General features: G+C 47.6%; 1 protein-coding gene across 1 annotated transcript; it reads left to right on the forward strand.

Moving 5' to 3' along the window:
* Positions 1-24,073: 24,073 nt before the first annotated feature.
* Positions 24,074-24,646, forward strand: LOC121837388. Its single transcript, XM_042293005.1, has one exon. The coding sequence runs from the start codon at positions 24,074-24,076 to the stop codon at positions 24,644-24,646; it is 573 nt and encodes a 190-aa protein (XP_042148939.1).
* The last annotated feature ends 2,554 nt before the right edge of the window (positions 24,647-27,200 follow it).

The raw sequence follows: 27,200 nt of genomic DNA on the forward strand, positions 1-27,200 counted from the left end.
AATTCATATTTTTTGTTCTTGCAGCCCTTTTGTTGAGTGTGCTTCTTTCCGAGCACCGGTACACTGCAGAGGGAACACCCATGGAGCTGTTGCTTCTTTGCAATGCACCGGTGCTCGGTGATAAGCGCACTCAACGGGGCTCATGCGGAAATTTCTGCAGCAACTTGCGCAGACGCTGTGATCTGGTAGCATGGCGTACACCGAGCGCCGGCACATTGAGGAGAAGCAACAGATCCATGGGTGTTCCCTCTGCAGTGCACCGATGCTCGGAAAGAAGTGTACTAAACAAAAGGGCTGCAAGAACAAAAAAATATGAATTACAGGACAACGGCATTGAATTTAAGTGGCATAGCATGGGCAAGTCGCAACGTCCTCACAAGTTGCTATGAAAACTGTGGTGCAGTGCCCGCTTTTATTGTTCACGTGTCCCCCGTTTAATAGTTCACACTAGACAACTTCTTGACCCGATGAACAAACTGAATTTCGTTTGGAGTTGTCATGTGCTCTTTGAACAGCCCACAACAATGAACATTTTTGAGGGATAAATAAACTTTTGTCTTACATTTCACGAATGTTTCATGTGTAGCATACCTGGTTATGATCAGTAGGCCTATGTAAAGGAAAGCATGAAATATCTTCTGTGTATGTGAAGCCACTCATAAGGCAAATCATATATCTTGCATCATTATTTAGATAAATTTCTGATAAATCAAACAAAATTCATGGCTTCCTGGAGTTTGAAATCGTGAGAGTATAATGTATTTTGTAATGGTAGTGTAGTAGAAACACAATCCCCTTTGTCTTGTTCGGATTGCATGATACCTTTTTAAGATATACCTTCTACCATTTCAGCAGTGTACCAGCCTAAGTCTGCTATCATTTTTCTTTCCCAAACTTTCAAGACTCGGCCAACGGCGCTTGCGATGTTCAGAAGACTGCGTCGTCCTCCCCATGTACATGTCGGCTCATAATCACCATCATTTTAATCTTGCATCTCTCAAGATTAGGTCGTGATCTTACATCATCACATAATCACCATCAGAAGATGTGGCATTGCGGGCGTACTTTGCACGGGCTGCTGCCTTTCTGCAGTGCCGTGGCTCTCCTAATCCAATAATTACTATTATTATTATTGTTGTTTATATTATTTTTATGATCATCATTGATGAGCGCAGTGGTCTTTCATTGACATGCCTGGCTCGACTTTAACTTCAGGTAACATGGCTCGAAGTTTTAGAGTTCTTGGATGTGCACGGTTCTTTCTTGCTCTGGAGAGAACACACCAGAACATTTCTTTGAGTGGCCCAGTATTTAGTACTTGCGAACTTCAGATATGATTATGAATACAATATTAGCTTTGCTAGTAGAACCCCCAATCGTGTGAATCTCGAAAGGCTAGACTTCGTACAAATAGCAGTAACATGACAGCTCACTCGTCGGTGTCTACGCCTCCTTCGATACCCAGAAGGTTGGGGCTTGTGGAATCGATGACCGCCAGCACAGCCTCAGCCAGCGGTGTCAGCGTGTGGTCGTTGCGCCCTGCGCCTGTGGAAGACAAGGCTCTCTCTATATTTTGTTTGAGCATTAAATTTTATCTGATTGCAGCAAGCACATTCATTGTTTTGATTTGATTGTATTAATAGCTTGATATCTTAATTTCTTCTATAATTTAGCCAAGAAAATGAGAAAGTGGATAAAAAACTTCTTTAGCACACAGAATGTGTGCTTCATTTTTATGTGTAGTAAAAACATATGTATAGTAAACTCACCGGTCGTGGAGTGTGCTTTCTTCGAGAGGGTCAGTTCCGCGCGGCTGCGAGATTTGAGGTTCTGCCACTGCTTTTTGAGTTGCGGCACAGTGCGCAGCGTCGATGGATGCCGCGAATTCATCACGGATGCGATCTCCTGCCACGCTTTTCTTTTAGCAGCTTTTGTAATATTGTTGTTAAATTTGTTCTTAATTATACGTTTTCGTTTCTCGATTTCGTAAACCAATTGAAACTTACCATCTTCGGACCAATTTGATTTCTTTACCTTGGGAGGCATCCGTGATGGACCGGCAACATCCATGTCTGCGTGCAGCAAACTCAGACGGTCGTCTGCTAACTTAATGATCGAAACATAATTATCAACTTTTATTGCAAATGCTTCCGAGAAAATACGTCCAGCGCATTTTTTTTTCTTAAAAAATTGGGCGTTAAGGACACGCAGGCATTTATGTAAACAACTTTATTCGGCGTACGCACTGGACGTCGACGACGGTGGTGACAGACGATCGCGATACGAAGCAATATGACAGCGTTGGTGCGCACTAAACTCTACCCAAAACCGCGCATCGCTGACTCTTTTTTTTTTCTTTCTTCTATTTTGCACGGAACCACGGTATGTACGAGACATGTGCCGCAGTTTTGCAACTGTCGTCGTTTCTCTTTGCCCAAACCGATCGCAGCGTAGCAGAAGCAGACGATCTCTCGCTTGCCGCCTCGCGTCGCCGGCGCTTTCTTATTGGACAGGAGGTCACAACTCGTCACTTCCACGTCCGGAATCTTCGGCCGTGTTCCAAAATTTACTCGGTCTCACTCTAGGGTAAAGGTTTTGTACCTTTGCGATCGAAAACCTACCCGAATCCGGCATTACTCGATTTTTGTTGTCACGTGACATGATCTGCCAGGGTAACTCGGATCCACTCGAGTAGATTTGGAACGCACCCTCTGTTTTCTCCGGTATTTCTTCAGTTTTCCCTAGATTCCCTCTCTAGGTACTGCTCACTCCGTTCTTGGCGGTTTGGGTGCCAGACTCAAGTCCGGACTTGAGTCAAGACCGCGCCGGAGTCCGTGCTGGATCCGTCTTGGTCTCAGTCACGGTCTCAGCCGAGACCGCCAGGCGCCTGAGTCAAGACTTGAGCCAAGACTTGAGTCAAGACTTTCTAGCAAGCGGCCCCAGATGCCCTCAGAGCTGACTAACTTCCCGCTGCATAAACATAGATACAACAGACTTAAAGGAGCAATGCAACAATTTTTGTACTTTGCGCAAATACCGCTTAAAACGGATCCCCAACGTTAATGACCTATGAAACAAGCGTTCGTTTTTCACTTCACGCAATAGAAGTCCCAGAAAAAAATGAATGAAAAACGAGCAGCGTTCACCCTCTCAATTCGCAGCCAGAATAAGCGGCCACGCGATCTGGAGCCGATTATATGCCGCCAATGTTGATCATAGCCGCGCGCTGGGGTTGGTAAAGCGCAGGACACGCGCTGAGTTCCAGACATTGTTATGGCTCGGCTGTTGTCGTCGTTGCAGCGATTGGACATGGGTCACTACCCGAATGATTCTCGAGCTAGCAATTATCACGAGCCCGAATCGAGTGCCCACTCAGGGCTCGGGTCCAATCTATGAACCGCATTCAAATATCGTCACTTGGGTGTACTGCAATCCCCACGTTATGTCATCAAATTTTGCAAAGGAGAGGTTGAATGAAAATGATCGCTTTTGTCCTTGAAATTACACCGCAACAAAGGTTCCAGGCAGGCATCCAAACGGCCCTTTCCGGAACAAGTCATCGCCAAAACACCAGAAACAGAACACTTTGTAAAGTTTTTTGTAGTTCACTCTGAAGACGATCAACGCCCTGCCGCCAAGTTGTCTCCGTTCATTGTTGCCAAAGTTCCTGAGAACTTGATCGGACACTCCTACAAAGCAGAAAGCTGCATTGTGGGTCCTTTTTGTTGAGGTCACCACACAAGCGCGACGTGTGGCCATTCAAAAGATGAAAAGCATCGTCGAGACCTCAGTCACGGTAACGCCGCACAGGACGTTGAACACTGTGCGTGGTGTCATCTCCGAAGAAAACCTCCTAGGTGTAAGCGAGGATGAGATCCTTGAAGGCCTATAAAATTGGGGTGTCACCACAGTAAAGCGAATTATACTTCAACGCGAGGGTCAGGAGATCCCCTCAAAACATCTTATTCTTTCTTCGAATGGCATAGTCTCCCAGCGACAGTGAAGGCAGGCTATCTGAACCAGGGTTGGGCAGAAATACTCAAAAATGTATTTGGAAATACAAATACTGGGATACATTAAAATAGTAGCTAAAATACTAATACTGCAATACATCTGAAAAAGTGTATCGCGATACGTATCGGAAATACATTTCAAAAAGAGTCAAAAAGTATTTGGAAATACAAATACAGGGATACATTTTAGGGAGGGCGGAAATACAAATACAGAAATACTGATACTGCAATACATTTTTCACATTTGTTTGAGACGCCAACTGAGATGAAGCATGAAGTGCAAGTTTTTGATCCACAAATTACTTTCCTGTAGGCTTGGCACCTTGCCTTGAAGGTAGTGAATTCGGACGACGAGGAGTCTTCAATGGGCTCGAAAAAACGTCCATCAAGGACTGACCACGGTCCCTTAGCTGACATCCTGTCTGTCTGACGAGGGATGCGAAAAGACTTTGACCTCTAAATAAATTTTATGTCATTTTAAATCACATCAAAGCGTCACCACGCCCTGTCAAATTGTGCAACTGTCAACATTTATCACATGACGTCACGGTGGGATGAACTGGTATTTTTTATCTGTACGTGTGGCCTTGAACATGAAACTTTACCACGCTGCTGTATGAAAGGACAACACGTACTTTCGTTGTAGGCTACCTCGTTGAAGATCGTGTAGGAAGTGTCATTTGGAATTTTCGAGAATAGTAGACCACCTGAAGCATTCTGAAACACATGTCTTATCTTCTGTTACGGTTGAAAAAACGATACTGTGCATCCCTGTTGTGAAGGTCCTTCTTGCCGACCCTCCACCACCAACGCATGAATTGCAGTCCTGAAGTTTCGTCTTGCATACTCCGAATAGAAACCTCATGGATGGCGACCTGATATTGCCGGCACAGGTGCGAGCTCTCCGAGAAACGGCGCGCTCGAGACGAGTCGCGGGTGTACGAAGTCTGGGTCAGCACAGAGAGGCCACGTCCGAGCTCCTTCCTGGGTCCGGATCACCACAGCAGCAGGTCACTTTCACGTCGGCAGAGGACGTACCCTTGAGCCGTGCAATATTACGGGCGCAGCCGCGGACGCATTCGAATATGTGTTGAACTTCACTGGGTAAGTCATCCTACTATTTCAAGCCAACCACCGCCAGGCTCGTGCTGCAACGGACTGTGACTCAGCTTTTCCGGTTGGGTGTACTGTGTACGCTAAGGCAAGAGAGACGGTTAGCAGCGAGCTTTGGATGCCAGCAAACAATGACTCAAGAAACCCCTACCTAAAAACCTGCGGCACAAGATGCTCTGACTCCACTCCTGGCGCGCCACCTGGTTCGAGTCGTTGTACTACGCAACACTTCTTAGAAGAGAGAAGAAGACGCACAGAAAAATAGTTTGGAGAAACGGAAGGAACCTTGGTCAGCATGGTAACAATGCCCAAGCATCCCCCTGACCCTGGTGCCCTCAGAAGTAAAAAAAAAAAAAAAAGCGTTCTGATTTGTTTTTGTTTTTTTCCGGGGGGGGGGGGAGAGTATTTCTCAAGAAATGTAACGAAATACATTTCACCCTGATTGTATCGCGATACAAAGGAACATTCAAAATGTATTTCGATACAGAAATACAGATACTGACGGAGAAAATGTATCGCGATACAGAAATACAGATACAAAATGTATTTCTGAAATACTATCGCGATACATTTGTATCGCGATACTGCCCAACCCTGATCTGAACTGCCGTGTCCGTCCTTATGTGCCAAACCCCCAAAGGTGTTTCAGGTGCCAACGGTTCGGGCATGGGTCCAGGAGCTGGCGTGGAAGACAGATCTGCGCCAAGTGCGGCAGCAACGAACATGTTGCAGACATCTGTGAGAACACGGCGTGTTGCTCCAACTGCAAGGGCACCCATGCAGCGTACTCTTGTGTTTGTCCTTTATGGAAGCAGGAAAAGGAGATCCTGAGTTTGAAGGCTAAAGAAAACATTACATACCTTGAGGCCAAGAAACGCTGGTCATTCCTCGCACATGGTTCGTATGCCGACGTGGCGCGTCGGGGTCCTGCGCCACGTATGGAGTCGAGGGCAACCCAGGTCTTGCTCGAAGACCTGGCTGCCACCCTCAGGACCCCAAAGCCTACCCAGGGACAGCAGACTCCCTCTCTTCGCGGAGAGGGCTCGTGGGCTGCTCCCACATCCCAAGACAGGCCAGCGCCTGCTGCGCCTGTACAGTCTGTACGGTCTCCTACCAGGGAGAAAAAGGGAGGCTGGCGGCCTCACTCCCTGGAGAGACCGCCTGCAACCAAGGAGCTGCATGGGTCTCATGCAGCTTCTGTAACACAGAAGGAGGTGGAGCAGATGGACGGGGTTGAATCTCTCCCAAGTACATCTGCCACCCTCCCGCCAGGTTCTGGTCGTGGCCGCAGGTTAGGATCGCGCAGCTCCGACTCTCCCAAGCCAGCAGGCAAGCCTGCTTGCGGACCTCAGGAGAGCGGTGCTCCTGCCCTGTCCACCTCCCCATCTTCCCCTGGGTCTGACCAGAAGGAGATGGAGTGGAAGAATCCGAAGACCAAACAAAAAAAACTGAAAAACCTGTGATCCTTCCGAAGTAATGGCTTCTTTTCAATCTTCACCGGAGTGCTCATAATTCCCCATCTTTATAATGGTGTCCGTGCTAATGCAGTGGAACTGTCGAGGGCTCCTCAGTAACCTGGATGATGTTGAGTTTTTGCTGCAGGAACACAACCACGTGTGCTTTGCTTGCAGGAGACTTGTTTAAACCGCAGCCATACCAACTTACTCAACCGGTACCATGTATTCCGGAAGGATCGTCCGTGCTCTGTCAGCTCTTCTGGAGGAATTGCGGTGGTTTCCCCGAGTGAAGTGCCCTATGTACAGGTCCCACTGTCTACCTCACTGGAAGCAGTGGCTGTACGGTTCATGCTTCACAAATCTCTGACAGTGTGCTCTTTGTACCTACCACCATCCTTAACTTTGAAATCTTCAGATTTTATTTCGTTTTTAGACCAGCTTCCTGAACCATTCCTTTTGATGGGAGATTTTAATTGTCACAACCCTCTATGAGGGAGCACACGTCGTGACATCCGAGGGAAAATTATTGAGTCTGTCTTATTCTCGGGAGGACTTTGTCTGTTTAACACAGGTGAGCCTACCTTTTTTAGCTGTCAACACTTTTCTTCATCATGCATTGACCTCTTTATTGGGACTGCCTCACTTTTTCCTAACTTTTCATGGAATGTACATCCTAACCCATATGGTAGCGACCATTTCCCCATTATTTTAAAGTGCACTGCTCCTTCATCCTCTCTCATGACACGTTCGCCACGCTGGAAAGTAGACCAGGCAAACTGGGTTATGTTTGAAAGTTCATCTGAGATTAATCCTGAAACTTCAGTTGGCTTGGATGTGAATGATGCCTGCAAATGCCTTACTGCCTCTATAGTTGAGGCTGCTCATAAAGCTATTCCGCAGTCTTCTACACGCCTTCCTGTTAAGCCAAAACCTTGATGGACTAAGGAGTGCAGTGAGACTCGAAAAAAAAAACAAAATTGTGCATGGGATGTGCTACGCCGGTACCCGACCCCTCCAAATGTTTTAGCTTTGAAACACGCTCGAGCAAACGCTCGATATGTTCGTCGTCAATCAAAAAAGACGACATGGAAGAAATACACTTCCTCCGTTAATAGTCACACCAGTGTAAAGTTGTCTGGGAAAATGTGCACAAAATAAATGGGGATCATTGAGCCTTCTCCAAACCGCTTTTTGTTCCGCCAGGTGGTGTACTGCCCAGCCTTGAGCAGCAGGCCAATATTCTATCGGAGCACTTTGCATCTGTATCAGGTTCGTCGCATTACTCGGCTGCATTTTTAAAGCATAAACGTGTTATAGAGAAGAAGAGAATAAATTGCTCTGGGAGGACTACGAGAACCCTATAATAGACCTTTTACTTTTCGAGAGTTACAGGCAGCGTTAAATAAAAGTAAAAATACGTCCCCGGGACCAGATCGAATTCTCGACTGTATGCTTAAGCATTTGCATTCCAATACCTGCAGGCGCTTTTGAACTTTTTTAACCAGATCTAGAGAAGGTGTCTTCCCAGATTCTTGGAAAAGAGCTGAGGTTATCCCGTTCCTCAAGCAAGGAAAAGATTCATCATTACCCTCAAGTTACCGGCCCATAGCCCTCACAAGTTCCTTGGGGGAAACCTTTGAATGAATGGTAAACTCAAGATTGGTCCATTTTTTAGAGAAAAATAACCTCCTCGACAAGTTTCAGTGCGGTTTCCGTGCCCACAGATCAACGGTACACCACCTCGTCGGACTTGAGAAAACTATTCGTGAGGCTTTTGTTAATGGACAGCATTGTGTTTCTGTCTTTTTTGATATAGAGAAGGCTTACGGACATAACATGGAGGAATGGAATTTTGAACGATCTTGTCTCGTACAGAATTCGTGGCCGAATGCTCTCACTCTTCAAAAGCTTTTTGGAAGACAGATACTTTTATGCCAAGCTTGGTACAGCCTTGTCTCGTCTAAGAGAATGGAGTTCCACAAGGTGGTGTTCTTAGCATAACGCTATTTTTAATAAAAATGAACTCTATTGCAAAGTATATCCCACAATCACTTTCCTATTCTCTTTACGTGGATGACTTGCGGATCTCTTGCCGTTCGTGTAACATGTCTAAGAGAATGGAGTTCCACAAGTTGGTGTTCTTAGCATAACACTATTTTTAATAAAAATGAACTCTATTGCAAAGTCTATCCCACAATCACTTTCCTATTCTCTTTACGTGGATGACTTGCAGATCTCTTGCTGTTCGTGTAACATTTCTTTCTGCGAGAGACAATTTAAGCTGTGAGTTAATAGTCTGATGAGGTGGCCTGATGCCGATGGGTTTAGTTTTTCACCAGAGAAGTCAGTTTGTGTCAACTTTTCATTACGTAGGGGCATGGTCCTAGAGCCAAGTCTGACCTTAAGGGGGCAGGCAATTCCTGTTCGTAATGAACACAAGTTTCTAGGAGTGATATTTGATGAAAAGTTGAATTTCCGTAGTCATGTACTTTACCTGAAACAGAAATGCTCAAGGTCAATCAACCTCCTAACGGTGCTTTCACACAAGTCTTGGGGTAGCGATCGGGAATGCCTCCTTCGTCTCTATCGCTGCTTGGTTCGTTCGAAATTGGATTATGGATGTGTATTGTATGGATCCGCACGTCAATCTAACCTTCATGTGTTGGACCCGATCCACCATCAAGGTCTGAGGCTTTCCACTGGTGCTTTTTAGACGTCCCCTATTCCTAGCCTATATGCTGAGAGTAATAAATATTCACTTGAAAAAAGACGGTTTTATTTAGGCTTCCAGTATGCATTAAGAATTCGCTCTATCCCTTCTCATCTGATACAGGAAGCCATTCAGAATTCTCGCAATGAAACTACATTCCAGAACAAGCCATCTGTCGTACCCCCTTTTACGCAGACAATTGAAGCATATTCACAGGCTTACAACCTTGACAGTTTCAGCTTAGTTGCCCGACTTCCACTGGCAGTGGCTCCTAGGGAGTGCGTAGCACCCATAATCAGTTTGACTCTGATCAAATATAGTAAGCGGAAAACTCCTGTTGCTGCCCTGCAGCAGGAGTCTTCCCAGGTTGCTTATACGTACAGTGACTGTAGGAGTGTCTTCACAGATGGTACAAAGAGTGATTCTGTTGCTGGTTGTGCTGTTATAAGCGAGACATGGAAGGTTGTTAGGCGTCTTGATGATGCCGACTGCCTGTCGAGGACCCCAGTCGAGTCCGGTCCTTCCTGCACCAAAGAGGACGACGATGAGGGTTTCCTCGGCGCTCTGGATGTCAGCGACATGGCAGCACTCCAACGAGACGACCCTGAGCTACGAGCACTCATTGAGCACCTAGAGGAACAACGAAGCGCCGTTCCCCGCGGTTTCGTACGAACACTGCCAACCTTCTGCATCCCACAAGGTGTGCTCTACAAGGAGAACTTCAGCGACAACAGCACGGCGTGGCTGTTGGTGGCCCGTTCCAGTCTTCAAGAAGAACTTTTCAAGCCTGCCACGATGACCCGCGACGGCGGGACACCTTGGTTACAGCAGGACTCTTGCCAGGATACGCGAAAAGTACTACTGGCCCAAGCTTGCGAAGACAGTGCACCACTACACCCGATCTTGCCACGATTGTCAACGGCGGAAGAAGCCACCGACGAGACCGGCAGGACTTCTTCAGCCTATTGCGCCGCCATCTGCCCCATTCCAGCAAATCGGTATGGATTTACTCGGACCTTTCCCACCGTCGACGCAAGGAAACCGATGGATCATCGTCGCAACCGATTATCTCACGCGGTACGCCGAGACAAAAGCCCTTCCATCAAGAACGGCTGTTGAGGTCGCGAAGTTTTTCATCGAGTCCATCGTCCTCCGGCACGGCGCTCCCGAAGTCCTGATCTCAGACCGTGGATCATCATTCATGGCCCAGCTGACGCAAGAAGTCCTTCGTCTCAGCCACACCAGCCATCGCCGTACCACGGCGTACCACCCGCAGACCAACGGGCTAACGGAGAGACTCAAGAAGACCATCGCCGACATGATCTCCATGTACGTCGACGTGGAGCACAAGACATGGGACGAGGTGCTGCCGTACGTCACATTTGCCTACAACACGGCCGTACAAGAGACCACCGGGGTGACACCCTTTCAACTGGTGCATGGGCGCAGGGTAACGACAATGCTGGACGCTATGTTACCCCACGAACCGGCTGTCGACGCAAGCGACGACGCCCAGGTGGTTGCCCAAAGGGCAGAAGAAGTCCGTCAGCTTGCCAGACTCCGGATTAAGGCTCAACAACGTGTCGACACTGGCCGCTACAAACTTCGTCGTCGGGACGTCCACTTCCAGCCCGGAGACAGGGTGTGGGTGTGGACACCGATTCGCCGCCGCGGTCTCAGCGAGGAACTCCTGAAACGTTACTTTGGACCTTACAAAGTGCTTCGTCGACTCGGGGATCTGAACTACGAGGTGATGCCCGACGGAACACGGACTTCGTCACGCCGCCCTCCACGACCGGAAGTCGTCCACGTCGTGCGACGGAAGCCTTACTACGCTGGATAGGACTGTGGACCTTATGTGTTCCAAATGACTCTTCAGTTTACCGTTCTGTTTTATTTGCTTCGTTTTGTTTTTGGGTTGCATCGGGAGGATGCACTTCTTAAAGAGGGGAGTAATGCCGCGCGCGCAGCTGGCCAAGTTGGCAGCGCGCGCGTGGCCTAACGGTTATCGCGCTCGCCTCCGACGCTGAAGGCCAGGGTTTGATTCCTGGCCGCGGCTACACATTTTTGTTTATAATGCAGTTAAATGCAAGGGTGCAAGCGAGCTGGACAAGAATGACGAAACTAATCCCTTTAGAAGGGGAACAAGAGGGACAAAGGACAAACACAAATCTCCACAATCTCGTCGTTCGTCGTTCGACATTTGTGTTGACAGTGTAATTTGATGTTCCGGTAAATTCGAGAACCGTCTTGGCTGATTCGAGGTTAGAATGTTCTACGCGCCGAACCTTCTACGCCGAACGATCCAGAAACCCACGAGGGTACATAAGGGATTCCGCAAGGCGAGCGGAGTCAGTTTTCGCCCCAGCGTTCGACTGTGCTGCTACGCCGACTTCGACGCCCGCGACGCTCTGTTATTATCTGTGTACCCTTTTATTTTTTGGCACAAGTTTGCCTCATTAAACTTTTATTTCTACCTGTTTATTTCCTTTTTTTTGGTCACCACCCGTGACAATATCAAGTGCATTCCATACACGGGCTACAAACACAGTCTTAAAAGGGCAATCCAGAAAAACTGGCAGCTAGAATGGGACACGGAAATAGACAACAAGCTTCATTGCGGGAAACCTACCCTACGGGAATGGGCAAGTTGCCGACACAGGGAGCGCTTTTTTGAGGTTGTGCTCTGTCGTCTGAGATTGGGACACACCCATCTGACGCATGGGTACCTCCTACGGGCAGAGGCAGCTCCAAAATGTGAACACTGTAACGAGTCGTTGAGTGTTATGCATTTTCTTACCACATGTTCCAAGTACCATCTACTTCTAAGGCATAAAACACGCACCATTTTTTTCTCTATCTTTTTCTGCAATCACGTCCCGTTTCACCCGGCATTATTATTGGTGACGATCCGTTTGTGCAGCCCCATCAGCACTGGCATCCTACCTCGGCTATGAATTTAGTTTGTTTTAATTTCTATTACGTTTGCCTGAAGATTAGTGGTGGAAGAGAGCCGGCGATCATGTATCGTCGGCACGATCTCCCCAACTCCCTAGTGTGAACGAAATTCCTTTAGGGTGCCTCTGGTTAGCAGAGCATCGGTTAAAAATTTCTGGAGGCCTTAATAGGCCTGTATCTTGTAAAGGTTTTAAACATTAATTCCCCATATTTTTAATGGAACTACCTACTATAGGTCTTTTGAGTACTGCCTTTAACCTACCTTGTGTTTGGCACACTACGGCCTTAGTTGCCGCTTTGCCATTAAACACCTAATTTTCTTCTTCTTCTTCATGCTGTCCAGTGAGCCTGTACTTCAATACTCTAATTCAGCTTAACCTGCACAGAGCTGAGGAGAATAGGCTTGGCGAGTGTCCTTACTGCATATGCATTTGTACAGCTGAGGCACTTTCTAAATCAAGGACATTGTGTCTTTTACCTTAAAAAACACATCAGTTTGGGGGTTCAAAAGGAATTCTAAGGCATAAACCTTCAAAAACACATCACTTTGGGGGTGCAAAAGGAATTGTAAGGCATATTTTTGTTTGTATTGTCCTACTACGCATTGACTCCTTCAACTTATTGCGGGGTCGACCGAGCCTGTTGAAAGATATAATGCCTGCCAGGTAATTGTTTCGCATTTAGTTAATACATCAGTATTCAGATAAGTCTCCCATGTAATTAGTCGTTGAGATGCAGTCTCTCTGTAAGTCAGTCATGTTTAACACTCATAAAAATGCTTGTGAAATAACGGCCCTGTCGAGGGCATGTACTCAGCTCGAGCAATTGCTGGCCACAAGCTGGTCGTGTGGTTAAGGGCAGCAAACATCCCGGTTGGAACGTCCTACCTCGCAATGTAGCTGAGGGCTAGGCCAGCTGACCCCACTCACGAACATCTATACTTTGTATCTCTTTAAGCTTGACCACTTTTGACACTACAAGTCATTGCAGCAAAAACACCATGACACATGATTATAAGCTCGACGTACCGTATGGCGTCCAACTAGAAGTTCACATGGCTTGCTTTGTGCACTGAATTTGCAAAAATGGCTTGAAGCTTCTATCGTGGTTAACTTTAAGCTGAGATAGTTTGGAATAATGCTCTCGGTTTTTAGTGATACCCGGCACGGTTAACAATTTGGTGATATAGTGCTGCATTAAAAAAGCTGTGCGTTCACGACTGTATCACCTTATGAATGCATACTAGCGATTAAACTTTCTGTTCTACAGAGAAATGAAATGCACTTTGCTTCCAATTGCAGCTTCTTCTGGAACTTCATGGTATAAAGCACTTTATGGCTGCAAGCTCTGACCGATCTTGTTCTGTGGTCTGCGCAGGCCCATTGCACGGAGTCACTCCGAGAGCCTCACCAGAGTTTCCTGCCCGTGGTCGTTCTAAACTTTTTTGTTGTAGGTATGCATCCTTTCTGTCTTTCCCTTAATTGTACTCGGGCGTTTTCGTTTCATTGTCGCCGATTTGCCTCGAAATTGGTTAAGCACATGAATGGACGCTGTACAACTGTATCCCACATATTTGTGTCAAGATAACTTTTCTTTGCCAAAGTTACAGACTTTTTTATGAAGGTTAGAAATTTTTGTTTTTATTTACTTATTTATTTGAGTTTCCAAGGGCAACACTAAAACGTTATGCCGGGACAAGGACAAGTTCACTGCTCTAACTTGTTCTCGACTGATTGTAAGAAATTTGATAAATGTCGTGAAAGCTATATCCAGCGCTTGCTTTGAAGCACGAAAAACAATTATACATAGGACATTATCTGTTTTTTAGACTGCTTGCTCATTCCGCAGGTCTGCCTGCCATAGATTTCGTGCTCTTGGTGAGCAGGCGAATTCGTTTGTTGGTTTTGCCATTGCTTTTTTTTAGCCGTTGTCTAAATAGTTCTTGTAAATTTAGAGATTTTCCTAAAAAGCAAGCCGGGACAAATATTTAGTTTGATTAGGTAGCTGAAAATAATGATTGAGTACCCTTTAGCCAGTAAAACGGATACTCAGTGCCGCTGTTAGTGCCAGGTCGCGATCCGCGATTTTTTGGCATTTTTCTCAGAGAAGTACCCATTTTTATTCATTATCCTCTTGGTGGATAATGAATAAAAACCTAAACTCTTTCTATCCAGACACCTGCCCTCTGCTGGTACACCCTACCCTCATGCTCGGTGAGTGTATGAACAGGAGTAGTATCCCCAGACGACACTCGTTGAACATGTGGGTGGGAAAATCTTTCCATTACAGCAGAGCCATATATAGGGAGGCTTTGGCCAGTCTATGATTTCATTACCATAGTGTCCCCCTCCCGAGTTAGCCAATCAGCCCGCGGCACAGAGCGAGAGGTGTGAGCGCATGCGCGTGAACTCTCGGCCGCTCCCAGCTGCGAGGGGATGGCCGCCATTTTCATTCATTCGCCGGCATGGGATCGATATCCAAATTGCGGTTCTTTCCTTTTATTTGGTAGGCTCTGGCAATAAAATAACATAGTGTTATTCTTCGGTGGCTTAAAAAGCTAGAGAATAAAGATTCTCCATGTTTGAACGCAAATTTTTATTCAGGCGAAAAAAAAATAAGCTAGTAGCAGACGACGCATAGCCTCAACAGTGCCGTACGCTGACAGCGTTGCGTCAAAATGGCGGTCGTCTCCTCTTTGCTGAGTTCTTTCTCTCTGGCTCCTTTGGCACTCTCCTCCCTTTCCTCCTCTCTAGCGGCTTTGTCACCACACCCACTCGCCAAACTCTCCCAAAATACGGCTCTGCATTGCAGTAGTAGTTTTTTTTAATAGTCTTTACAGTTGAATGTGAATATTCGACAGAAATCTCTCAGGTTGGGGCGAAAGAGGGTTAAATGAGTGTATTTGATCATTTGCCTGCATTCGGTACCCATTATTTCAGGGCCTACATGGCCTTGTCCTCGGGGGTGACTATGGCTGTGGCAGTGAAGGAGCAGTTCTTTAATAGGTACAAGTACAAAGTATTAAAATAAAAGGATCCATGTGCTGATCACGAAACAATATGGTAGCCATTGTAATGTAGCTCTCCCAAGTACTTGAGTGTGATTAGTTTTTATTTTCAGCTACTTGGGTGCCTCAAGATCTGGAGATTCATGTGGCCACAAGCTTGGACTCAGTCTCCTTCTGTGGTCTCGCCAGGACCATGGGGGGGGGGGGGGGGGGGTTGGGTAATACCAGCAACCAGAGCATCACAGTATCTTCCTGCCTGTGACTTTCGATCAGCGTCATGACAGGGGAGTCCTCGTGCCACCATGTGTTAGGTATGCTACTTGAAATAGGCATTATTACCTATTCCTTAAACAGCAAAAGCGCTTCTAAGCCTAAAATGCAAAAGACATATTCAAATCTTGGGTTGGATGAAGTTCTAATTACAAAAAGGAGTCTGCAGACATGATTAACATGTGAACCTAAAAGCCCGTGGATGTAAGTTCGACGGTGTCACAGAAATAACTTCCCACAGATGGCTTCGCTCGAGCTATACCCGAAAAATTCTTAAAGTAATCAGTGTTGTTACGTTGCATTGACATCAGTCTGATGTACCTATCGCGCCCAGCAGTCGGGAGATGTGAGATATAAAAGAACAGGAACTTGCACATTGTCAGCTCTGCAAATATTTATATAGTGAACAGAGCATAGCATGTTGAGCTTAAGAAAACAATTCAGTGCAGGCCTATGTTCATGGCTCACATATGTGTAATTGCCCTTCAGGCTTCATAATGAAGTAAAAACTGCTTAAGCTGTGGCCACGACGGGCTTTCTATTAGGACAAATGTTTTTTTGAAATACATAGGTTCATGGAACTTATTATGTGGATGTTTGCAGACAGTTAAGGTGAGACCAATCTCAAACGTCAAGTGTTCCACTTATTCAGAGTTGGTTGAGCCTGGAAATATTGTAGGTCGCAAATTAAATTGTTATGGTATACAATGGGCACAATCGTCCATAATGACTACCTCTACCTAGGGGAACTTTATACGGGGAGATGGTTTCGGAGAACAAAGTATTTCTTTTATTTAACTCTTGAACTAATATTCTCTCTAATAATTTTTTATATTCTTTGCGATGCTGAGATAAGATTCTGGAAATAGTTTTTCTAGAACTACGCTAGATATTTCCATTTTATTATTTTTCTCCCAAAGCATTCGAGGGAGCCAAACCCTGTAATGTAGAGAGGGACCTCACAGAATGACGCGACCGGCAGTTTGAAACAATCGGCACTGTAACAGTAATAATGACATGACACTTGCTTATGTAATGCTCATTGTCGCTGATCAAACTGCTTTTTCCGTCTTCACTCATTTTCGGAAGAATCATTCACCGAACTCCCTCTCGAGACTGCAGTACTTGGTTGTCCGAAGTAATTTACATGAATATGAATGCAACAGCTTTCTTTCAGTGTGCGTCTGACACATAGTCTTCATATTGAATGTGCTAGCTGCGTTCATGACCATGTCCATAATTGTATCTGCATTCTACCTAAAAATCTTTATTTTGACTCTTGAGTTTTCGGCAGTAGTTTTCTTCACATCTGTGCTTGTCGAGCCGTACTCAAGCCCATACATCTTGTCTTTCACTATTATATAAATATATAGAAGTATTGATGCCGAGGAGAATTCAAGCTACCGAATCTGTCACATGAGTTAAGAACCAAGAAAGAGCTCTATAGACAACATTTTGTTAAAGAGGGATGTATGGCTATCAGAATAGCACCCCATGCCATGCTAAAAAATGCAAACTCTTTTAGGTATGCAAGGATGACGGCGCTGCGACATTTCTGATATGTCAAAAAAAGAAGAAGTGAAATGCAGTATACTTTATGGATATTTAAACTGTCAAATTCAAAGCCTAAAAGTTATATTCAAGAACGTTCCTCACTACAATTGTATTTAGATATCTGAGCAACCGATTCATGCAAGACTATGTGGCAAACATTCATTTTCATGTGCATTATGGTTTACAAGGTCCAGTCTGCACTGATTTATTGCATTCATGCTGAAACTGGGAGGGGTTCTCTGCGTATGAATAAAGAGACACACATTTCTTGAAATCAAAATATTTAAAAACGGACAAAAGAAATGGTATTAAAGTGGTATCTTAGATTCTCTTTTCTTTGCATTATGTCTAATTATCACTTTATTTCATGTGAGGCATTTAGTATTTTAGAGCGCAGCTCTTAGGTGCCCGTGTCGTGGCGTCCCCATCGGCATAACTGCCCCGCTAAACTTGGCAGGAAATTGAATTAATGTAGAGGTAATTTGACATCAATTTTTCAGCTAAATCTAGTGGAGAAACTGTATTTGTTTCTGACTGACGTGACACAAAGTCATGCGACGTCATTTCCCCACTACATTTAGTGGGAAAACTGAATTGATGTTGAGGACACGTGACATCAAGTTCCCTGCTAAATTTAGTGAGAAAATTTTTCTGCTAAATTTAGGGAAATTTCCCGCTAAATGGGAGGGAGCAGAAGAGGAAGAGGGGAGGGGGAGGAGTGGCATACCCTCCCATCCTCCTCCTCAAGATCAGCGCTCTAATTTCGGATTACAGAGAATCGTAAACGTCCTTTATTTTTCATCTCATGTTTATTCGATCTTTGTATCGCAGGTGCGCTTGCAGCACAAATCTGGGTTGTGCTGATCCTCTACGCACAAGTCAGGAACTCCTGAGTGGCAAGAGCGGGAGTTTGGCCTGACAGCTCAAGGGACACCTTTGTTCAGTATTGAATTTATAATTATCATCTTTTGAGCAAAGTTTCAACTTTGTTGCATTCAATTCTTCTAGAAAAAAATACTTGCTACCAAATTTACCACTACACTACATTTCCCCAATGGTATTAGTGCTCCTTGAGGACCTCTGACAAGGGCTTATGTGTGTGCAAACATCACGCTAGTTTCAAACCAATCGCTCATGTAGAGACTCGCTGACATCCAGCATTCCAATGAACGCTGGATGTCTGCGAGTCTATCCCGAAGGATGCAAGCGGGGAAGGAACCATACAGTAGTATCGTATTAGGGGATATGCTATAGGGTGTCCTTTGTATGCTTTACAGATTTGTTGAAAAAACGCCGTAAATGATACACTTACGCGGTCCGTGCACGTGAGTTATATGGCCAGGGCGGCATGGTATAAAGAGAGAAACAACTTTATTGGAACACCACATCAAGAAGCCGCAGGATAGACGTTCACCTACCTTTGCTTCCCAAAAAAAAATGTGTTTCTGAAAAAAGAAGGAATACGAGCAAGGCGGCCTTTCTCAGTTCTGAAAGGGATGCACATGCACCGATCTTCACGCCAAGTCGAACGCCGGACGCTCGTTCGCTTCTTGTAGGGTCATCGTGATTTCCGTCGCTATCTTATCCGCTCGGGAGACCACTCCGGCTCGGATGTGTGGGTCCGAGCCTCGGAGAAGCACGGTCCAAGGGGGATCCAGTGGGTTCTATTCTCCTTCTCGACGGTGGGCGACGAAGTCCCGAAGAGTAGGCGAGGGAGGGTCGAAGGGACATTCCCAAAACAAGTGCGCGATGGTGGCCTTGGTGGGGTCAGTCCCCCCGTCGGCGGGGTCTGGTGGCGGGCAGCGGGCGCACCTCCCGTCGAAGTCGGTGGGATAGATATGCCGCAGAAGGCCGGGCAAGGGAGGGTATTTGTCTGCAGCTGTCTCCACCTCAGGGCCTGGAACTTGGTGAGACTTTTGTCGGGTGGTGGATACACTCTGCGCTCTAAGCGGTTGTGTGTCAAGGGCTAATTGTAATGGTGAGTCGGCTTATTAAAGGGAAGTGCAAGACTTCTCTCAGAAAACTAGATGGAGGTTGATTCTAGTGTAGTTTTATCCCGTGAATTTGAATATCACGTTCATTTTTTTCCAGACATATAACTAAACATTAGAAAACACACAAAACATCCGACCAGTAGTGACGTCGTAAGGGGATTTTTCAGCTGCCAAGCATGTGTCGCTTGACGGCCGCGCGTCCAATCGCAAACTTTCTAGGTGCATTTTCCCGCACTGGCACCAGTCATGACGTCTTTTTTCCCCTTTTAAAAATAGTGTGTGAGTGCACAGCTTTGATTGGCGCTGAAGATGCGTAAGCAGAGATTTCGAATGCTCCTTTTGTGTCGTCTCTCTTCGAGAAAGAGTGCCTCCAGCGATACTTTAAAAATGATTCTATGCAGCCTCGATTCACCAAATTACCAAATAATTCTGATATTTGAGATTCTGGAGGTCAAATGAAGAAGATTTAAATCTGTTTCCTTAAATACAAAACCACTCTAACTTCCATTTAAGTGTAATATGTTCCTTAAATTTTTAAGTAGTGAAAATAGGCCCATAATTCCAATTAGAAAATTGCTAAGCATCATAGAAAAACACTAAATCAACCCTTTTCGGGAATTTATGACGGGAACAGCATTTTACGGCGTTCTAAAAAAGGGCTTAATTTAATTCGATGCGTTTCCAGACTTCGGTTTCTTATCAGAGCGCATCTCTGCACCTGCGATACTGCTGACCAGTGGCTGCAGTGCGAAGCCACCTCCTCGCCTGGCTTGTTGGATGAAGGGAAGCAGGGCGCATGTCTGTTGCGCGACTAAACCCCTGGGGAACAGGAACGTGGGCGCAGAGATGCGCTCCGATAAGAAACCAAAACCTAGAAACGGGTCCAAATAAAGCGTTTTTACAGAACGCGTAAAAGGCTACCCTTGCGTTATATCCTTCTAAAAAGAGTTGATTTAGTGGTTGTTGATGACTCAACAACTTTCTAATTGAGACCATGTGTTCATTTTCAGTAATTAAAAAGTTAATTATCAAATTGTGTTTAATTATCAGACTGATCGTTACGATTAGGCCCCTATACTACGTATCCCTTGTGTATAACTAACCTGCACACACCACAGAAGTGTAGCTTTTACGACCTTTTTAAACAAATATGTAACGCTTAAAAAATCGCCCTGTATAACAGTGAAACGGCGACGCCAGCATGGTGGAGCCATATGGCTCCACCTGCTGGTATCGCATTTTTGGTGGTATGGGATGTCCCGTATTCTGTTATGATTGTATGGTTCCGTCCCCCTGCATGGTTCCGGGCGACTACGGTTCCGCCACATTCCGCTCCGCTGGTATAGGATGTCCCATAATACGACACGCTTGTATGGTTCCGTCCTGTTCCGCCTTAATCCAATATTCTGGAGCCGCCTTTTCGTTGGTATAGGACGTCCCATATTACGGTTACGCTTGTATGAGGCTTTTCTAACATCTTTCCGCAATCAAGATTTTCCAAGAGGGAATAGTGGCCTGAAGAAATATTTTTTGTAGAACATGAATTGGGCGGTACCTAGCGCCACCTAGCCTAGCTACATGCAATTACTCTGCTTGAACCTGCCATCTGGTGGCAAGCGATTTAACCTTCTTTCACGCTACGCGATAAACAGCGGCTTCGAGTTGGTTCTTTCCTGAGCGGCGTTTGGTTTCGCGGATTGAGTTTGCCATTCTCCGTGAAATGCGCTTGACGAAGCAATTGTGACTCGTGGAACACCAGAGGTAAGACGCAAAGTGTGCGAAGTAACTGGGTATCGGTTGTCTCCGTCAGGCTTCGGAAATAAACACAGTTCGCGGAAAGCTCGTGTTACGCTTTTTTTTTTTGCTCCTCTTCTCGTCCTGTACAAGAGACGTAGCGTCCTCGTTAAGCCTTATTGAGCTCGATTTGCTCGATTCAGGGCCGCCATAATGAGATGCAGGCGACGGGGGAACTAGTTGCTCCCCTGCTTCACGGACGAAAGTTTCTCCCTTTCTAAAGGAACATAGGTTACAAGACCGTTCCTCCCTTAAGGGAGGACTATCCATACCCTTTTTTCTAAGAGACTGCGATGGGAGCCGTCCTGTTGCCGTTGACGAGGAGCCGCGTCGTGATGTCACGGTAGCACAGCTGCACATACCGTAGGAGTCGCGCCCCGATCCCTCACTCCTCCATGAGCCGGAAGAGGAACGAAGGGCGAACCCACTCGAAGGATTTGCTCAGATCTACCTGAAGCACTGCCACTGGACGCTTCAACACCTGCGCTGTCTTGCACACGATTCGCATCGCGTGCAGGTTGTTGTTGATGGTCCGTCCCTTGACGCCGTAGGCCTGGTGCTCTCCGTCGACGTCCCGTACACCCAACTCCAGCCGCTTGGCCAGAATCTTGGCTAGGATTTTGTAGTCGCTTGTTAGCAGACTGATGCGCCGGAAATGATCAACCTTCGGGGTACCCTTTGAGTTTTTCTTCTGGATGAGCACCGTTACCACCTGTCGCATGGATGGCGGCAGCAGTCCTCGCTTCAGTACGTCGGCATACACGTCTCGTAGGATACGACACAGCTGGGCTGAGAACGTCTTGTAGAACTGGCTACCGAGCCCGTCCATTTCTGGAGATTTGCGCGGAGCTAATTCCTTGATGGCTTCCTCGACCTCTGATGCCGTTATTTTCCGGTTCATTTGTGTTCGGATCTTTGGGGATATCTTGGGCAGCGCCTCTCCAGTCGTTTGGAGAACGCCGTCGTCCTACACTCTCATGAACAGGTCGGTGTAGACCTTCACAAACGGCTCTTCGATTCTTTTTGCCGGATAACCTCGACCTCACCTACTTGGAGCTCCCCGATCTTGTTGCGTGAAGCGTGCCTGTGTTCTTTCGTCTTGAATCATTCGCTCGGCTCTTCATCTCTCTCGAGGAACAGCGTTCTCCTCCGGACATGGCACCGCGGTACTCCTTATCGAGAACCTCCAGAATACTGCCCTCTCAGTCGCGGATATCTTGAATGAAGAGTCTCAGGGAACGAGTTTCCTCTGCGATGAAGATTTCCAGGGTCTTCGTCAAGTGGCGCTTATTCGCCACTTCGCGCACCGCTATCTGCTGACTGTGCCAGAACGCTTTGAGCTTCACGTCCTCTTTCAGCTCCTCCCAGGTTACCGCGTTCATGGGCGCACCTACTGTTTTGCCCTCGAGAAGGTCCCTTGTCTGCGTACGCAGTTGTTCGTCTTCGATGAGGCTTTCGTTTAGCTTCCAGCCGCTCCACCAAGAGGACTTCCGGGTTCGCGGCACGGGTCTGCCTAGCATTACCGTAACCAGAGTGTGGTCCGAGAACGCCAAGGGTAGGACTTCTACACAAGCCTCATCGCTGTAAATTCTCCCGAGAGGTAGATACAATGCAATTGAACATGGTAGTAGTAGTAGTAGTATGCGTTTTTGGCGAGGGGGGTTGGGAAGCCGATTGTTGTTGGGGCGTACTTAGACGCCCATGTCAAAGTCGGAGGGGAAGGGTTCTTGGGAAATAAAGAGGGGAAAAGGGAGAGTAGAAAGGGGGGAGGTTGAGATTTTTCTCTTCTTTCTCTAACCGTCGAAGTCTAATTTGCAGACGGGGGTTTTGTGATGGTCATAGCCATCGGCAAGGCTAGTTTGTATAGGGTCCAGTCGCATTGATGGTGATTGGGGAAGTCCGATGTAGGCGAAAGAGGGTAGTTTCCTAATTTTGTTCGGCCACAGGGAGTAGTATTGATGAGTCAGTCTGTCGGAAAGGCTGTTGTCACCATTTCTCTCTTTGTTGCCCTTTTCTTCAGAGGAGGGAGATTAATCCTGTCTGGTCCAGGTAGTTCTCCAGTGCCTTCAGCGCCTTCTTTTTGGTGCAGTTTGTGCCTCGAGGTCTGGTGATCTCCTCCAGAGAGCTGTAGGGTAGGTTGAGTTTTCTGTATTCTTCCTGGAGTGCCCTTCTCTCAGTATCGTGGAGGGTGCATTATAGGATGAGGTGGACGTCATCTGCGCGAGTCCCACATGTGTTGCAGTCTGGACTCCTAGAGGGTCTCATCCTGTTGATTCATGCGGGGTTGAGGGCGCTGCCCGTCCGAAGTCGGTGGAAGACAGCCGCCGTTGCCCGGTTCATGCGTGCTGGGAGCCGGGCCGGGTGGTCGTCTTGTGCCATCCTTGCGTCTGGATGCTGACTTCCGATCTCCCTCGCCTCAAGGAGCTTGGCGTCCGCGGACGGGGGCACCTTGGATGTGGGAGTAGACGGCTCATCATGGGCGAAGTTTGCCATCTGGTCGGCGATCTCGTTTCCCTTGATGCCACAGTGGCTTGGCAGCCATTGAAACCTGAACTGGTGTCCGAGTTGCTCCAATGCCATCGCTTCTGTTGCGATTCTTCGCGCCAGTGGTGGTACCCTCTCCAAGTTATCTGGCATGGAGAGCGCGGCTTGTGAGTCGCACAAGATTACCCACTTGCCGCCCCTGGAGCTGCCTTTCTGAACGGCCTCGAGGGCGAGCAGGATCGCTGCTAGTTCTGTGGTGGTGCTGGTTGCATGGTGTGCAAGGCGCACGCTTAGCCCAACGCCAGCCGCCTCGAAGGCCGCCGCGGCTGTTGACGACCCGTCTGTGGGACGTACTGAGCCGTCTGTGAACACTTGAGCCCAGCCGTGGTACTGGTCCTCGATGTGGGACAGCGCAAGGGTTCGGAGGGTCACTGTTGTTGCCGTCCTTCCTGATCTCAACCCGGGGATGTGCAGATCGACGTCCATGGGTTGTGGACGTTCTTGCAGTGGTGGGAGGTCGGCCAGGGCCGCAGCGGTTCCCGCGATGTCTCCAAGTTGACAGAGCGCGCGTCCAAGTCCTGACTCTGTTCTCTGCGCAGTCTTCATGATTAGGCTTCCGGTCGACCGCCCATTCTCCATTCGGATAAGGTGTCCAAGAGCCCGCTTCTGTAGTGTGGCACAAATCGTGGCTACGCCGGCCTCGACGAGTGTCTTGTGTGATGAGGCGCTTAGAGGCTTGCAAAGGCAAATTCTCAGTGCCACCCTCTGCGCCCTCTCTAGGTTTTCTTGTCGTGTGCTGTTTAGCGTCACCAATGGCAGCGCGTAGGTCGGGCAGGACACGATCAGGCCCTTGTACATTGCCAGCATCATGGCCTCCGAGGTGCCCCACGTTGTGCCTCCAAGTGCCCGCAGGGTGTTTGTTCTTGTGCGCATCTTCTGGAGCACTGCATCTACAGCGGGCCTCCAGGACACGCGCGCGTCGAGCATCAAACCCAGATGAGTTGCTGTCTTTTCTGCTTTTATCGGTGCTCCCTCGATGTGTAGTACTGGACGAAATCTTCGCAGTATTGGAGCGTGGAACAGAGCCGTGGTCTTCTCAGCCCAGATGCCGAGGCCCAGTTCGTGTAGTCTGTGCACCGTGTTGGTCAGTGCCCGTTGCAACTATTTCACCATTTCCTGTCTGCGATTTGGTGGGCTGGTGGCCCAAAGTGCCACGTCGTCTGCGTATACCGCCATGTTCACGAGGAACTGTGGTCGAGCTCCAACTCCGGCAGCCGAAGGGAGAGACGTGATCGCGAGGGAGAAAAGCAGCGGGCTCAGCACGCTTCCCTGAGGCACACTGGCTGTTATCCCGCGTGGCGTGCTGTAGGTACTGCCGACACGTACACGCACTGTTCTTCCTGTCAGAAATGCACGTATGTACAGGTATGACAGGGGGCGCCCGGTGATTCCGAGGTTCTGGAGAGCCGTGAAGATGGTGTCATGGGGGAGCGCATCGAAGGATTTCCTCACGTCTAGGAACACTGTGGCCGTCGACCAGCCCCTTTCTTTAGCTTCCTCCATGGTGGTGGTGAGGTCTGCAATGAAGTCCGCAGTGCTCCTGTGTCTCCTAAAGCCGGAGAAGCAGTCTGGAAGGGCGTCTACTGCCTCCAGGTGGTAGTTTAGACGTCGCAGTACCATTCGCTCCAGTAGCTTGCCCAAGCAGGAGGTTAGTGAGATGGGCCGGTAGGAGCTCAAATCATCGGCCGGCCTTCCAGACTTGAGCAGGGGCATGGTAGTGGCCTCTCTCCAGGCCCTTGGGATCTCAGCACTGCTCCAAACCTTGTTCATGTAGTCGAGGAGGCTGTCGTGGCACGACTCGTCCAGGTTCCTGATGGCCTGGTTCGTCACTCCGTCGGGGCCTGGGGACGAGCGCTTGCGCGGGCATGCATCGATGGCGTGTCTTGGTTCGTGTAGCGTGAAGGGGGCATCCATAGCCTTCATGCTGGGCGCCGAAGGGTCTCTGCGGGTTGACCAGTCTGGGGGGGCTGGACACACCAGTGGACGGGTTGGAACCTTTGTAAAGAGGTCTGCGAGTAGTTCTGTCACCTCCTGCACTGTCGCTCCTCTCGCTAGGGCCAGACCAAGTATTGGCTGTCTTGGGAGCGGACGTCCGGCAAGCGTTTTCACCATCCGCCAGGCTCTTTTTCCTTCGGCTGGCATGTGAAGTCTGGAGCAGCTGAGGTCCCACGGCCTTTTTGCCAGCTTTTTCCCGTGGCGGCGGAACTTTGCGTCAAGTCGCTTGTACTCCTGTATGTCCTCCGGCTTGTTGGTCCTCCAGGATCTCCGTTGTGCACGTCGTCGTTGAGCTCTCAGGCGGAGCCAGTGCCTGTCCGGGTTTGGCCTTGTGATGGGTATCTGTACCATTCTTGTGGCTTTTTTAAGTGCTTCGGCGATGGGGGCAAGGGGTGCGCCAGAGTCTACCAATTTGTCTAGCTGTCTTCTGTACTCCTTCCAGTCCACCAGGTGGCAGGTCTTGAGTGGGGCTTTGGGTGGCTTCCCGATGATGATGGGAAGGTGGTCAGTGCCCCAGCTGTCCTTCTCTGGTCTGGCTGTCAGGCGTAGTCCTCTGGTAATAATTGTGAGGTAAAGGACGCTGCCTTCCACTCCTGGGCGGACGAATGTTTGTTCTCCGCTTGTTATATAATGGAGTGCCAGGCCATCTAGAGTTGACTGTAATGCACGACCCCTTACGTCCGTTTTCTTGTCGCCCCATGTGTCGTTGTGGGAGTTAAAGTCGGCAGCGATTACTGCCTCACCCTTGATCTGCGTGCAGATGTCCACAATTGTCTTTGGGTCCCAGTGACCCTGCGGCCGCACGTACGCGGACACGAAGGTAACCGGCCTTCCCTTGGTGAATCAACATGGTTTTCGTCATGGCCTTTCAACCACAACGCAATTACTTGAAACCGTCCATGATTTTGCTGAAATATTAAATCGTTCTAAACAGGTTGATGTAATTTTTCTTGACCTCGCCAAAGCGTTTGACAGAGTGTCACACTGTAAACTACTTCTAAAACCTAAATCAATCGTGCAAAACGATATCATATACTCCTGGCTTGAAAATTACTTGCTAGAAAGAAAACAGTACGTTCAGATAAACTCTAGTGCATCCTCGCCAGTCCCTGTGCTATCAGGCGTTCCACAAGGGTCAGTCCTTGGGCCTTTACTTTTTTTCAATTTTTATAAACGAAATCACTGCTAACATTCCTGTGCGAGCACGTTTATTCGCGGACGATGTTGTTATCTTCACTGAGGTAAATGGTGTTAGTGACCAGACATTACTTAACAGCTGCTTATCCAAGATCCACGATTGGTGTGACTCGTGGCAGATGTCACTAAATGTTAACAAATGTGTTCGCATGCATATAACCCGCAAAACTAGTTTTCTTTTTTATAATTATTCCATTAACAATACTGTCCTAGCCGAAGTGACTTCCTATAAATACCTCGGTGTAATTATTTCAAACGACCTGCGTTGGAACACCCATATCAAATATATTGTTCGCAAGGCATTAACTAAACTCTGGTTTCTCCGGCGAAATTTAAAGCAAACCTCATCGGATGTAAATTTAACAGCCTATAAAACGTTTGTTCTGCCTATATTAGAGTATGCGTCCGTTGTCTGGGACCCGTTTACTAAAACCAACATAAATTTACTTGAATCCATACAGAGAAAAGGCTTGCGTTTCATATACAACAAATTTCAGAGACAATACCCGGTTTCCGAACTATATGTGTTTTTTTTTTTGTTTGTTTGTATAAGTTACAGAACTTACAGAATGTCTCGGGGGACATGGCTAAAGG

Source organism: Ixodes scapularis, unplaced genomic scaffold (assembly GCF_016920785.2).
Source record: "Ixodes scapularis isolate PalLabHiFi unplaced genomic scaffold, ASM1692078v2 PGA_scaffold3__209_contigs__length_174095766, whole genome shotgun sequence".
Lineage (NCBI taxonomy): Eukaryota > Metazoa > Arthropoda > Arachnida > Ixodida > Ixodidae > Ixodes > Ixodes scapularis.